General features: G+C 38.6%; 1 protein-coding gene across 2 annotated transcripts in view; it reads right to left on the bottom strand.

Moving 5' to 3' along the window:
* Positions 1 to 2,271: 2,271 nt before the first annotated feature.
* LOC132547453 (cytohesin-1-like) overlaps positions 2,272 to 14,048 on the bottom strand; it is a 46,859-nt gene continuing 35,082 nt past the window's right edge. For both annotated transcript variants that reach the window (XM_060211208.1, XM_060211209.1), the window contains 3 exons: positions 11,285 to 11,441; positions 11,059 to 11,128; positions 2,272 to 7,018 (listed from right to left, as the gene is read on the bottom strand). In XM_060211208.1, the coding sequence (XP_060067191.1) occupies positions 6,949 to 7,018; positions 11,059 to 11,128; positions 11,285 to 11,441 (297 nt within the window). In that variant the 3' untranslated portion in view covers positions 2,272 to 6,948. The remainder of the gene's footprint in view (positions 7,019 to 11,058; positions 11,129 to 11,284; positions 11,442 to 14,048) is intronic.

Here is a 14,048-nt window from a genome sequence, read left to right as displayed (position 1 = left end):
GTGTGTCCTTTGTTTTATCTCTTTAGCTCTTTCTAATCATAGACCAGAATATATAGGCCATGGTGCCTGTGTTTCCTCATCTAATAAATTTTCCCATAACAGTTATTAATCCTGAAGGGATGTTTATATAAAGGACGTCAACGGTGAGATGGATATGGCCATAGTGGGTCCAGCTGAAATTCCTACCATCTTTTAAATTCTGTGATTGCTACGTTTCCTGATCAAAATAACTGAAGTATTTACTTCAACTCTCCATGATGTCGAGTGGATCCTGATATAATTACTGAGAGTCTGGGAGGTTGTTGCCGAGAGCCTATCTTCCTGATAGCCATTCCAGCTTAGATGCTTGTCTTCATATCCACTTGTTAGGAACCAGTAAATGTGCATATTTGTGGACCATTGGTTCCATGGGCAGTACTGCTGTCAGAATATAATACCTATTTCTAACATAATCTTGAGCTCGATAGGTTGACGAGTGAGCCTCCTGCGTTTGATGACATTGTAAACAACCCCGCCTTGAAAATCTTGTGATTGCTAATCTTCATGAATTCGAGGTCCTATCCAGACTGTGCTTCAACTAATAAGGAACAAAAAATAATGAACACTCCAAAGTCTGAAAAGTCCTGAAGACCTGATTGACTGCACCAGTAGATTTAGTGAAGCATTCAGAAGTGTTTCACAAGATCCTCATACAAGCAAAATTGATCATTTTTGGACGAAGTGCAATGTCACCAGCTCCAAACTGTTGTCATGAGTTATCAGTCGCCAGTGGGTACCTAAAGGGATTGCTCTGGGAGAAACTCTCTCCCATTAAGCATTTTTTCTTTCTTTGAGCAAAAATATGAAATATTTCCACTGAGAAATTCAGAAAAGGGCGGTCAAATTTTAACAATAAGATTATTGATATTATGAATATGGTGCAGTACATCCTTCAATCCTTGAGATCTTGTTCAGGCCATGCTATAAATGTCATACCATAAATACATCTTAAGGAATGTCTGGAAATGAAAAGCACTGTGACCATGACATTTGATGAACACCATGGAACAGCTTATTTTGGCTGTGTTTCCTGTGCCATTTAATAAGTCCTGTGAATGATTAAAACTAGGAGATGACTGACCACCACACCCATACTGGCAGGTATAAGGCTCCTATCAATGATAACAGCCAATTTGATATCAACATATTTTCATTAGTTCCAAGTCTATCATGCCAATATAATTATGTATTCTCAATCACTGGTACAATGACGTTGTGTTTCTAGACATTTTACCAGTATGTTTTACATATACACAAATGTGAAAGGAATAGTTGAGACAATGGCATTGTTTAGCCCTGCAATGACCACAGCTTGCTATTGGAAAGTTTTTTTTTCCAGGTTGCTACAATGATCTCATCGGAAATATGCAATATCCTTTCAAGTGCTTTATGAAATTGATTAGTATATATAGATACTGATTTCTTTACCACTAACTTAGGTCACCTTTTGAGAATGTGGGACTTCCACAACATTCTTCTACAACATACAATTTTAATTCTGGTATGTTTTCAGGAGCTAGGTGTTTATGTAATCTGTAATTTCTTTTCACTTTGTTTGATTTTGGTTCTTAGTGTTATCAGAGACGTATATGACAGACATATACGTCCCTGGTGTTATTTACAAATTATTGTTGTACTGAATGCCATAACACTTGGCTCCCGCTGTGGTGTTACATGACAAGTGGAGACTAACTTGCGCTCACCCAGCTTTCTTTCAAAATATTCCCTTTGAAAGAATTTGTCAAATTGCAATGAAAATTATTTATGTACATCCAGAGTGAATGTACCTGTCAAGGGACATAACTCTGTCTACTTTCACTGTTCCAAATTAGAAATAGATGGTAGGCTTTTTGCTGGTGTATTTACCTGCTGTGTATAAGCATGCATCAACTATGAAATAACTAAACTGTTTGGATAACAGTAAGATTAGTACACACCCCTCTATATATACGCACACTTGTTTAATTAAGGTAATTTGATTTTCACAATCAAGTTTTTTGGCTTAAAGTGTCACTTCTGTCATTTGATTCAAATTCCCAGAGCAGAATTGAAATGGGCTGAAACAAGAAAAGAATGGAATGATTTCCTTCATGGAAGTCAACACACGATGTTTTCATAATGTACTTCCAAGATTTCAAAGTAGAAGGAACATGGTTCCAGAAGTCTTCTATCATAGTCTAAAATGTGTTTAAAACCATTTAGTCGTAATTAGAAAAACAACAGACAAATCAATTTAAGAGTTATAAATTTATTTTAGTGATATATGTAGTACTTGTTTTGAATTGGTGTTCCGCATACATTTGTAAAATGTTGATCGCTACCTGTGAAAAAAATTGTCATTTTCACAAAAATGAATACATGCTAATTTATTATAAAACAATACTAGACAATATACATCCCCAATCAAATACATTTTAAAATGTGATATTGCATTTATCATAATTTTGATTGATCTATATGTGTGATGTTGAATGCATAGTCATCACATGCTTAACACAAATGATAAGCTTCTGTGCAGTTTGCCAGTTACCCTCACCAATCGTGTGCAATAGTGTTGGAGATCCGGCAGTATGGGCATCAAAAGTGAAAAATATCATCTGGCTGATAAATAAATCCATAGAAATAAAATATCTTTAGTGTCAGACCTCAAATTATCAATTTTCAAGTTTTTTAACTCTTGCTAGGATGTCATTCAAATGTTTTTATGATTTCAAAATCACAGCTTACCCATTAAGATGGTCTGTCATTCAAAACCATGCAATGTGCTTAAAATATAAATGACCAAGAAGAACAATATAAACATTATGTTTTGAGCTATTGACAGCTCTGTGTCTTAATTAATAACATATGTACATGTCTTTATGTGAATATATATCTTCCACAAAGTCTGAGCTATACAGGGTAGGATAGTTTACATATAAGTGTTAATCTACACATATCGAACACAATGGATAACATCTACATATTCATACAACAGTATTACAACTACATTGGTATCTTTTAATCACACAACTGTCAATCTACCAGACACATTCCAATCTACAAGACACATCCCTCAATCCAACATTACACAAATGTCAATCTACAAGACACATCCCTCAATCCAACATCAAACAAAGGTCAATCTACAAGACACACCCCTCAATCCAACATCACACAAATGTCAATCTACAAGACACATCCCTCAATCCAACATCACACAACTGTCAATCTACCAGACACATTCCAATCTACAAGACACATCCCTCAATCCAACATTACACAAATGTCAATCTACAAGACACATCCCTCAATCCAACATCACACAAATGTCAATCTACAAGACACATTTCTCAATCCAACATCACACAAAGATCAATCTACAAGACACATTTCTCAATCCAACATCACACAAATGTCAATCTACAAGACACATCCCTCAATCCAACATCACACAAATGTCAATCTACAAGACACATCCCTCATTCCAACATCACACAAATGTCAATCTACAAGACACATTTCTCAATCCAACATAACACAACTGTCAATCTACCCAACACATAACTCATTCCAACAAACACAACAGACACATATCTTCTATAATTTTTCACACATGTCACACTTTGTCAAACAACTTGTCACACACTTACTAAATCATCAGTCACACATTGGCATTTACACTGAACTTTCAATTTAAATTCCATATAAATCATAAACTGAAATGTACGTAGAAACAAACCTAGACGACTTTTGTCAGTTGACAATTTAACATGCCAGGTTTCCCAGCTTTCTTCAGTAATATATGACAATATATAAAGACATAGTAATATTGTCCTGTTGTGGCTTCATATGCAACATTTTCTATCACTTTAATACCAGACAAAACCATACCTATTCATACACACTTCTCCTCCATCAGTTATTATATTACTGGTATGCCAACTGATCCAAAATTAACTTTATACAAAACAAATTAATAGTTACACAATGATCTGTATGTGGTGTGTTAAGAGTCTAGGTGATGTCTCAAATGTTATGCATGTAGTATATGTCAAGGGACCACAGTTCCTGTAGTCTCCACTGTTCTGTATGTGGTGTGTGAGAGCCAATGGGACAACAGTTCCTGTAGTCTCCACCGTTCTGTATGTAGTGTGTGAATGCAAAGGAGATAACAGTTCCTGTGGTCTCCACTGTTCTGTATGTAGTGTGTGAGTGCCAAGGAGATAACAGTTCCTGTGGTCTCCACTGTTCTGTATGTAGTGTGTGAGTGCCAAGGAGATAACAGTTCCTGTAGTCTCCACTGTTCTGTATGTGGTGTGTGAGAGCCAATGGGCCAACAGTTCCTGTAGTCTCCACCGTTCTGTATGTAGTGTGTGAGAGCCAAGCAGACACTGTGGTCTCCACTGTTCTGTATGTAGTGTGTGACAGCCAAGGGGACACAGGTCTCCACTGTTCTGTATGCAGTGTGTGAGAGCCAAGCAGACACTGTGGTCTCCACAGTTCTGTATGTAGTGTGTGAGAGCCAAGCGGACACTGTGGTCTCCACTGTTCTGTATGTAGTGTGTGAGAACCAAGGGGACACTGTGGTCTCCACTGTTCTGTATGTAGCATGTGACAGCCAAGCAGACACTGTGGTCTCCACTGTTCTGTATGTAGTATGTGAGAGCCAAGCAGACACTGTGGTCTCCACTTTTCTGTATGTAGTGTGTGAGAGCCAAGCGGACACTGTGGTCTCCACAGTTCTGTATGTAGTGTGTGAGAGCCAAGCGGACACTGTGGTCTCCACTGTTCTGTATGTAGTGTGTGAGAACCAAGGGGACACTGTGGTCTCCACTGTTCTGTATGTAGCATGTGACAGCCAAGCAGACACTGTGGTCTCCACTGTTCTGTATGTAGTATGTGAGAGCCAAGCAGACACTGTGGTCTCCACTGTTCTGTATGTAGTGTGTGAGAGCCAAGCAGACACTGTGGTCTCCACTTTTCTGTATGTAGTGTGTGAGAGCCAAGGGGACACTGTGGTCTCCACTGTTCTGTATGTAGTGTGTGACAGCCAAGCAGACACTGTAGTCTCCACTGTTCTGTATGTAGTGTGTGACAGCCAAGCAGACACTGTGGTCTCCACTGTTCTGTATGTAGTGTGTGACAGCCAAGCAGACACTGTAGTCTCCACTGTTCTGTATGTAGTGTGCGAGAGCCAAGCGAACACTGTGGTCTCCACTGTTCTGTATGTAGTGTGTGAGAGCCAAGCGAACACTGTGGTCTCCACTGTTCTGTATGTAGTGTGTGACAGCCAAGGGGACACTGTGGTCTCCACTGTTCTGTATGTAGTGTGTGAGAGCCAAGGGGACACTGTGGTCTCCACTGTTCTGTATGTAGCATGTGACAGCCAAGCAGACACTGTGGTCTCCACTGTTCTGTATGTAGTGTGTGACAGCCAAGCAGACACTGTAGTCTCCACTGTTCTGTATGTAGTGTGTGACAGCCAAGCAAACACTGTGGTCTCCACTGTTCTGTATGTAGTGTGTGAGAGCGAAGTGGACACTGTGGTCTCCACTGTTCTGTATGTAGTGTGTGAGAGCCAAGCGAACACTGTGGTCTCCACTGTTCTGTATGTAGTGTGTGACAGCCAAGGGGACACTGTGGTCTCCACTGTTCTGTATGTAGTGTGTGACAGCCAAGGGGACACTGTGGTCTCCACTGTCATTATAGAATTGATCTGAAGTAGAGTGAATACTAGTTTGTGAACCTAATGTTGATCTTGTGTAGGGTGAACATCAAACTGTTAGTCTAATGTAGATCTTATGTCTGGTACACTAAGTAAATGTTGGTCCCTTGTTATTTAGATCATAGAAAGGAAACTCTTTCCAAATACAATATACGTGTATATTTTAATATCAATATCTGAGTGTGTGATAAGCAATGGGGAGGTAACATACACCTTAATGAAAAGTCACACCAAATTCTTACAGTGTATAAAAAGATAAATAAAGCTTCGTGTATTTGCGGCCAACATCAACACAAGGACAAAAAAACCCTGTGACTTTCAAACCAATTCTCCTGACTAGAATCATTTTACGTAGAGCATACAACAAACTATTTCCAATATATTTTTGAAGTCTCCTTTATTGACTTTACAGTTTGGTAGAAGTACCAAAATGTAATCCATATTATTGCTTTTAAGTCCAATGTGGGATTTATCACAGTGCTAACATGATGCAAATACTGTTTAAGCATGTTAAATATAACTTAAGAAATTTGGTTTTCCATAATTTTCAATCAAGTATAATTCTATCTCTAACTTCTGAAGAGCAAGAAGTGGAAGGTTTAGTAATTTTTTTAAAATTTTTTTTTTTCATTTATTATATCTTTAGGCAATTTTTTTTTGACACAATGAATAAAAAAATTCCTTTCATAAAATTAATATATGAAACAATATATAACATGTAAAATGAATAAATACGATAACCAGGTAAATACATGTAAATACACATTATCCATACCAGTGACACGATACAGTGGAGGTTTTCTCTGCTAAGGGGGCACAATGGTCAGGGATTGTGGCACAATTGGTGAGCAGCAAAATCTGTAGGACAGCATTTGTCAAGAGTACAAATCATCAACAAACCAAGATTTTGATAATCTAGGTTAGAATTATTCAACAAGATTTACAGTAAAGTACCACGTCCTATGTGCTGACTCCTTGGGAAATCCATCAAGTTTATATAGAATTAAAGCTAGGATTTCATTCATCAAGTCTTCAGTGATTCAACAATAAATCAAACAAGTCTGCAATTCTACAAAATCACAGGTGGGAGCATTACAGGTTTTCCTTACAAGAGCCATTTACATGATATTGTCAAGGTAAGATGAGTATGAGAGGATATACAGAGTGTGTGGTCTACCATCAAGGTTTTACAGGCCAGCTCATCACTTTGTAATAACTTTCTTCCTACGGGCAGACAGCATATCGTAGAATGGGTTCTCACTGATACTGGCCCTGTAAGTAAATAATGTAAAGGTTAGCAGTAATCAAATGTGACACAGTTTAAGTCTTCAAAGCTCACTTGTTCCTGTAATTTTAATCTGAGCATCTTCCATTACCACTGTTCAGTATTTGTCTGAATCCCATTTCATACCACAGTTCTAATAACTAACTGATGCCTTGGGAATTGAAAAACACTCAACTATTGTGGTAGAAAAATCTGGATACATATGATTACTACTTGTCTGACCAACTGAAATGAAAGAGTCACTAAATGTTAGATACAATCAGAGTTGTCTCACTACCAAAGTCTATGACCAATCACTACCAAAGTCTATGACCAATCACTACCAAAGTCTATGACCAATCACTACCAAAGTCTATGACCAATCACTACCAAAGTCTATGACCAATCACTACCAAAGTCTATGACCAATCACTACCAAAGTCTATGACCAATCACTACCAAAGTCTATGACCAATCACTACCAAAGTCTATGACCAATCACTACCAAAGTCTATGACCAATCACTACCAAAGTCTATGACCAATCACTACCAAAGTCTATGACCAATCACTACCAAAGTCTATGACCAATCACTACCAAAGTCTATGACCAATCACTACCAAAGTCTATGACCAATCACTACCTATGTCTATGACCAATCACTACCTATGTCTATGACCAATCACTACCTATGTCTATGACCAATCACTACCTGTGTCTATGACCAATCACTACCTATGTCTATGACCAATCACTACCTGTGTCTATGACCAATCACTACCTATGTCTATGACCAATCACTACCTGTGTCTATGACCAATCACTACCTATGTCTATGACCAATCACTACCTGTGTCTATGACCAATCACTACCTATGTCTATGACCAATCACTACCTGTGTCTATGACCAATCACTACCTGTGTCTATGACCAATCACTACCTGTGTCTATGACCAATCACTACCTATGTCTATGACCAATCACTACCTGTGTCTATGACCAATCACTACCTGTGACCAATCACTACCTGTGTCTATGACCAATCACTACCTATGTCTATGACCAATCACTACCAAAGTCTATGACCAATCACTACCAATGTCTATCACTCTGACCAATCACTACCTATGTCTATCACTCTGACCAATCACTACCTATGTCTATCACTCTGACCAATCACTACCTATGTCTATGACCAATCACTACCTATGTCTATGACCAATCACTACCTATGTCTATCACTCTGACCAATCACTACCTATGTCTATCACTCTGACCAATCACTACCTATGTCTATGACCAATCACTACCTATGTCTATGACCAATCACTACCTATGTCTATGACCAATCACTACCTATGTCTATCACTCTGACCAATCACTACCTGTGTCTACCACTCTGACCAATCACTACCTATGTCTATCACTCTGACCAATCACTACCTATGTCTATGACCAATCACTACCTATGTCTACCACTCTGACCAATCACTACCTATGTCTACCACTCTGACCAATCACTACCTGTGTCTACCACTCTGACCAATCACTACCTATGTCTATGACCAATCACTACCTATGTCTACCACTCTGACCAATCACTACCTATGTCTATCACTCTGACCAATCACTACCTATGTCTATCACTCTGACCAATCACTACCTATGTCTATCACTCTGACCAATCACTACCTATGTCTATCACTCTGACCAATCACTACCTATGTCTATGACCAATCACTACCTATGTCTATGACCAATCACTACCTATGTCTATCACTCTGACCAATCACTACCTATGTCTATCACTCTGACCAATCACTACCTATGTCTACCACTCTGACCAATCACTACCTATGTCTACCACTCTGACCAATCACTACCTATGTCTATCACTCTGACCAATCACTACCTATGTCTACCACTCTGACCAATCGCTACCTATGTCTATCACTCTGACCAATCACTACCTATGTCTATGACCAATCACTACCTATGTCTATCACTCTGACCAATCACTACCTATGTCTATCACTCTGACCAATCACTACCTATGTCTATCACTCTGACCAATCACTACCTATGTCTATCACTCTGACCAATCACTACCTATGTCTACCACTCTGACCAATCACTACCTATGTCTATCACTCTGACCAATCACTACCTATGTCTACCACTCTGACCAATCACTACCTATGTCTATGACCAATCACTACCTGTGTCTACCACTCTGACCAATCACTACCTATGTCTATGACCAATCACTACCTATGTCTATCACTCTGACCAATCACTACCTATGTCTATCACTCTGACCAATCACTACCTATGTCTATCACTCTGACCAATCACTACCTATGTCTATCACTCTGACCAATCACTACCTATGTCTATGACCAATCACTACCTATGTCTATGACCAATCACTACCTATGTCTATCACTCTGACCAATCACTACCTATGTCTATCACTCTGACCAATCACTACCAATGTCTATGACCAATCACTACCTATGTCTATGACCAATCACTACCTATGTCTATCACTCTGACCAATCACTACCTATGTCTATCACTCTGACCAATCACTACCTATGTCTATGACCAATCACTACCTATGTCTATGACCAATCACTACCTATGTCTATGACCAATCACTACCTATGTCTATGACCAATCACTACCTATGTCTACCACTCTGACCAATCACTACCTGTGTCTACCACTCTGACCAATCACTACCTATGTCTATGACCAATCACTACCTATGTCTATCACTCTGACCAATCACTACCTATGTCTATCACTCTGACCAATCACTACCTATGTCTATCACTCTGACCAATCACTACCTATGTCTATGACCAATCACTACCTATGTCTATGACCAATCACTACCTATGTCTATGACCAATCACTACCTATGTCTATGACCAATCACTACCTATGTCTATGACCAATCACTACCTATGTCTATGACCAATCACTACCAATGTCTATCACTCTGACCAATCACTACCTATGTCTACCACTCTGACCAATCACTACCTATGTCTATCACTCTGACCAATTACTACCTATGTCTATGACCAATCGCTACCTATGTCTATCACTCTGACCAATCACTACCTATGTCTATGACCAATCACTACCTATGTCTATGACCAATCACTACCTATGTCTATGACCAATCACTACCTATGTCTATGACCAATCACTACCTATGTCTATGACCAATCACTACCTATGTCTATGACCAATCACTACCAATGTCTATCACTCTGACCAATCACTACCTATGTCTACCACTCTGACCAATCACTACCTATGTCTATCACTCTGACCAATTACTACCTATGTCTATGACCAATCACTACCTATGTCTATGACCAATCACTACCTATGTCTATGACCAATCACTACCAATGTCTATCACTCTGACCAATCACTACCTATGTCTATCACTCTGACCAATCACTACCTATGTCTATCACTCTGACCAATCGCTACCTATGTCTATCACTCTGACCAATCACTACCTATGTCTATGACCAATCACTACCTATGTCTATCACTCTGACCAATCACTACCTATGTCTATCACTCTGACCAATCACTACCTATGTCTATCACTCTGACCAATCACTACCTATGTCTATCACTCTGACCAATCGCTACCTATGTCTATCACTCTGACCAATCACTACCTATGTCTATGACCAATCACTACCTGTGTCTACCACTCTGACCAATCACTACCTATGTCTATGACCAATCACTACCTATGTCTATCACTCTGACCAATCACTACCTATGTCTATCACTCTGACCAATCACTACCTATGTCTATGACCAATCACTACCTATGTCTATCACTCTGACCAATCACTACCTATGTCTATCACTCTGACCAATCACTACCTGTGTCTATCACTCTGACCAATCACTACCTGTGTCTACCACTCTGACCAATCACTACCTATGTCTATCACTCTGACCAATCACTACCTATGTCTGTAAACTATCAGTCACAATGATACATACCTGATACACCGGATCCATTCCTCCTGGTCGTCGGCAGTAGCAGAGGACATGCGGTACACATTGTGTTTACCTGTGTGATAAATAAAAAAACTGTAGTGACACAGAATTAACCAATCAAACAGCAGTATTGATTTTTACACAATATTCAGAAAAACAGAAAAAAAAGCACCTAAAACTGTATAAAACTGAGCAGATGTTTAATGATGTGACCAAGTAGAATACTGACCTTCCACAACCTTGCCTTCTCTGTCCACTTTACATGCCTTGATAATGTCATTATTTCCAGCATACAGTTCAAATGCATTTGGCTTGGAGGACTTCTCAGGGGGCACAACTCTTACTTGTATGTTCTCCAGTGGAATAATCCCCTTTGGTTCTTTGTCCTGTCATGGAGAAAATACAAGATGTACTATACAAAATATGGGTCATGATATCCTACAGCTTACTGTACCAAATCATGGTCCATGATACCCTACAGCTTACTGTACTAAATCATGGTCCATGATACCCTACAGCTTACTATACAAAATATGGGTCATGATACCCTACAGCTTACTGTACCAAATCATGGGTCATGATACCCTACAGCTTACTGTACTAAATCATGGTCCATGATACCGTACAGCTTACTGTACCAAATCATGGTCCATGATACCCTACAGCTTACTGTACTAAATCATGGTCCATGATACCCTACAGCTTACTGTACCAAATCATGGGTCATGATACCCTACAGCTTACTGTACTAAATCATGGTCCATGATACCCTACAGCTTACTGTACCAAATCATGGTCCATGATACTCTACAGCTTACTGTACTAAATCATGGTCCATGATACCCTACAGCTTACTGTACCAAATCATGGTCCATGATACTCTACAGCTTACTGTACTAAATCATGGTCCATGATACCCTACAGCTTACTGTACCAAATCATGGGTCATGATACCCTACAGCTTACTGTACTAAATCATGGTCCATGATACCCTACAGCTTACTGTACCAAATCATGGTCCATGATACCGTACAGCTTACTGTACGAAATCATACCCTACAGCTTACTGTACTAAATCATGGTCCATGATACCCTACAGCTTACTGTACTAAATCATGGTCCATGATACCCTACAGCTTACTGTACTAAATCATGGTCCATGATACCCTACAGCTTACTGTACCAAATCATGGTCCATGATACCGTACAGCTTACTGTATGAAATCATGGTCCATGATACCGTACTGCTTACTGTATGAAATCATGGGTTATGATACCCTACAGCTTACTGTACTAAATCATGGTCCATGATACCCTACAGCTTACTGTACCAAATCATGGTCCATGATACCGTACAGCTTACTGTACGAAATCATGGTCCATGATACCCTACAGCTTATTGTACTAAATCATGGTCCATGATACCCTACAGCTTACTGTACTAAATCATGGTCCATGATACCCTACAGCTTACTGTACTAAATCATGGTCCATGATACCCTACAGCTTACTGTACTAAATCATGGTCCATGATACCCTACAGCTTACTGTACTAAATCATGGTCCATGATACCCTACAGCTTACTGTATGAAATCATGGTCCATGATACCCTACAGCTTACTGTACTAAATCATGGTCCATGATACCCTACAGCTTACTGTACTAAATCATGGGTCATGATACCCTACAGCTTACTGTACTAAATCATGGTCCATGATACCATACAGCTTACTATACAAAATATGGGTCATGATACCCTACAGCTTACTGTACTAAATCATGGGTCATGATACCCTACAGCTTACTGTACTAAATCATGGTCCATGATACCCTAACCTTAAATACATAAAATACATTTATGGGCCTAACCTAAAATACATAAAATACACTCATGGCTCTAACCTTAAATACATAAAATACACTCATGGGCCTAACCTTAAATACATAAAATACACTCATGGGCCTAACCTTATATACATAAAATACACTCATGGCTCTAACCTAAAATACATAAAATACACTCATGGCCCTAACCTTATATACATGAAATACACTCATGGCTCTAACCTTAAACACATAAAATACACTCATGGCTCTAACCTAAAATACATAAAATACACTCATGGCTCTAACCTTAACTACATAAAATACACTCATGGCTCTAACCTTAACTACATAAAATACACTCATGGCTCTAACCTTATATACATAAAATACACTCATGGCTCTAACCTAAAATACATAAAATACACTCATGGCTCTAACCTTAACTACATAAAATACACTCATGGCTCTAACCTTAACTACATAAAATACACTCATGGCTCTAACCTAAAATACATAAAATACACTCATGGCTCTAACCTTAACTACATAAAATACACTCATGGCTCTAACCTTAAATACATAAAATACACTCATGGCTCTAACCTTAAATACATAAAATACACTCATGGCTCTAACCTAAAATGCATAAAATACACTCATGGCTCTAACCTTAAACACATAAAATACACTCATGGCTCTAACCTAAAATGCATAAAATACACTCATGGCTCTAACCTAAAATACATAAAATACACTCATGGCTCTAACCTAAAATGCACAAAATACACTCATGGCTCTAACCTAAAATGCACAAAATACACTCATGGCTCTAACCTAAAATGCATAAAATACACTCATGGCTCTAACCTAAAATGCACAAAATACACTCATGGCTCTAACCTAAAATGCATAAAATACACTCATGGCTCTAACCTAAAATACATAAAATACACTCATGGCTCTAACCTAAAATACATAAAATACACTCATGGCTCTAACCTTAAATACATAAAATACACTCATGGCTCTAACCTTAAATACATAAAATACACTCATGGCTCTAACCTAAAATACATTAAATGCACATGAATTGTATTTTGTGATACAATCTGATAAGGAAGTAATGTCTTTATCTGTACAAATCATCGGTTTCATGAAAATTACT

The sequence above is a fragment of the Ylistrum balloti genome, unplaced genomic scaffold (genome assembly GCF_031769215.1).
Source record: "Ylistrum balloti isolate Yb309-2 unplaced genomic scaffold, AGI_CSIRO_Ybal_v1 Utg369954, whole genome shotgun sequence".
Classification (NCBI taxonomy): domain Eukaryota; kingdom Metazoa; phylum Mollusca; class Bivalvia; order Pectinida; family Pectinidae; genus Ylistrum; species Ylistrum balloti.
This window is presented reverse-complemented; position numbering and strand designations above follow the sequence as displayed.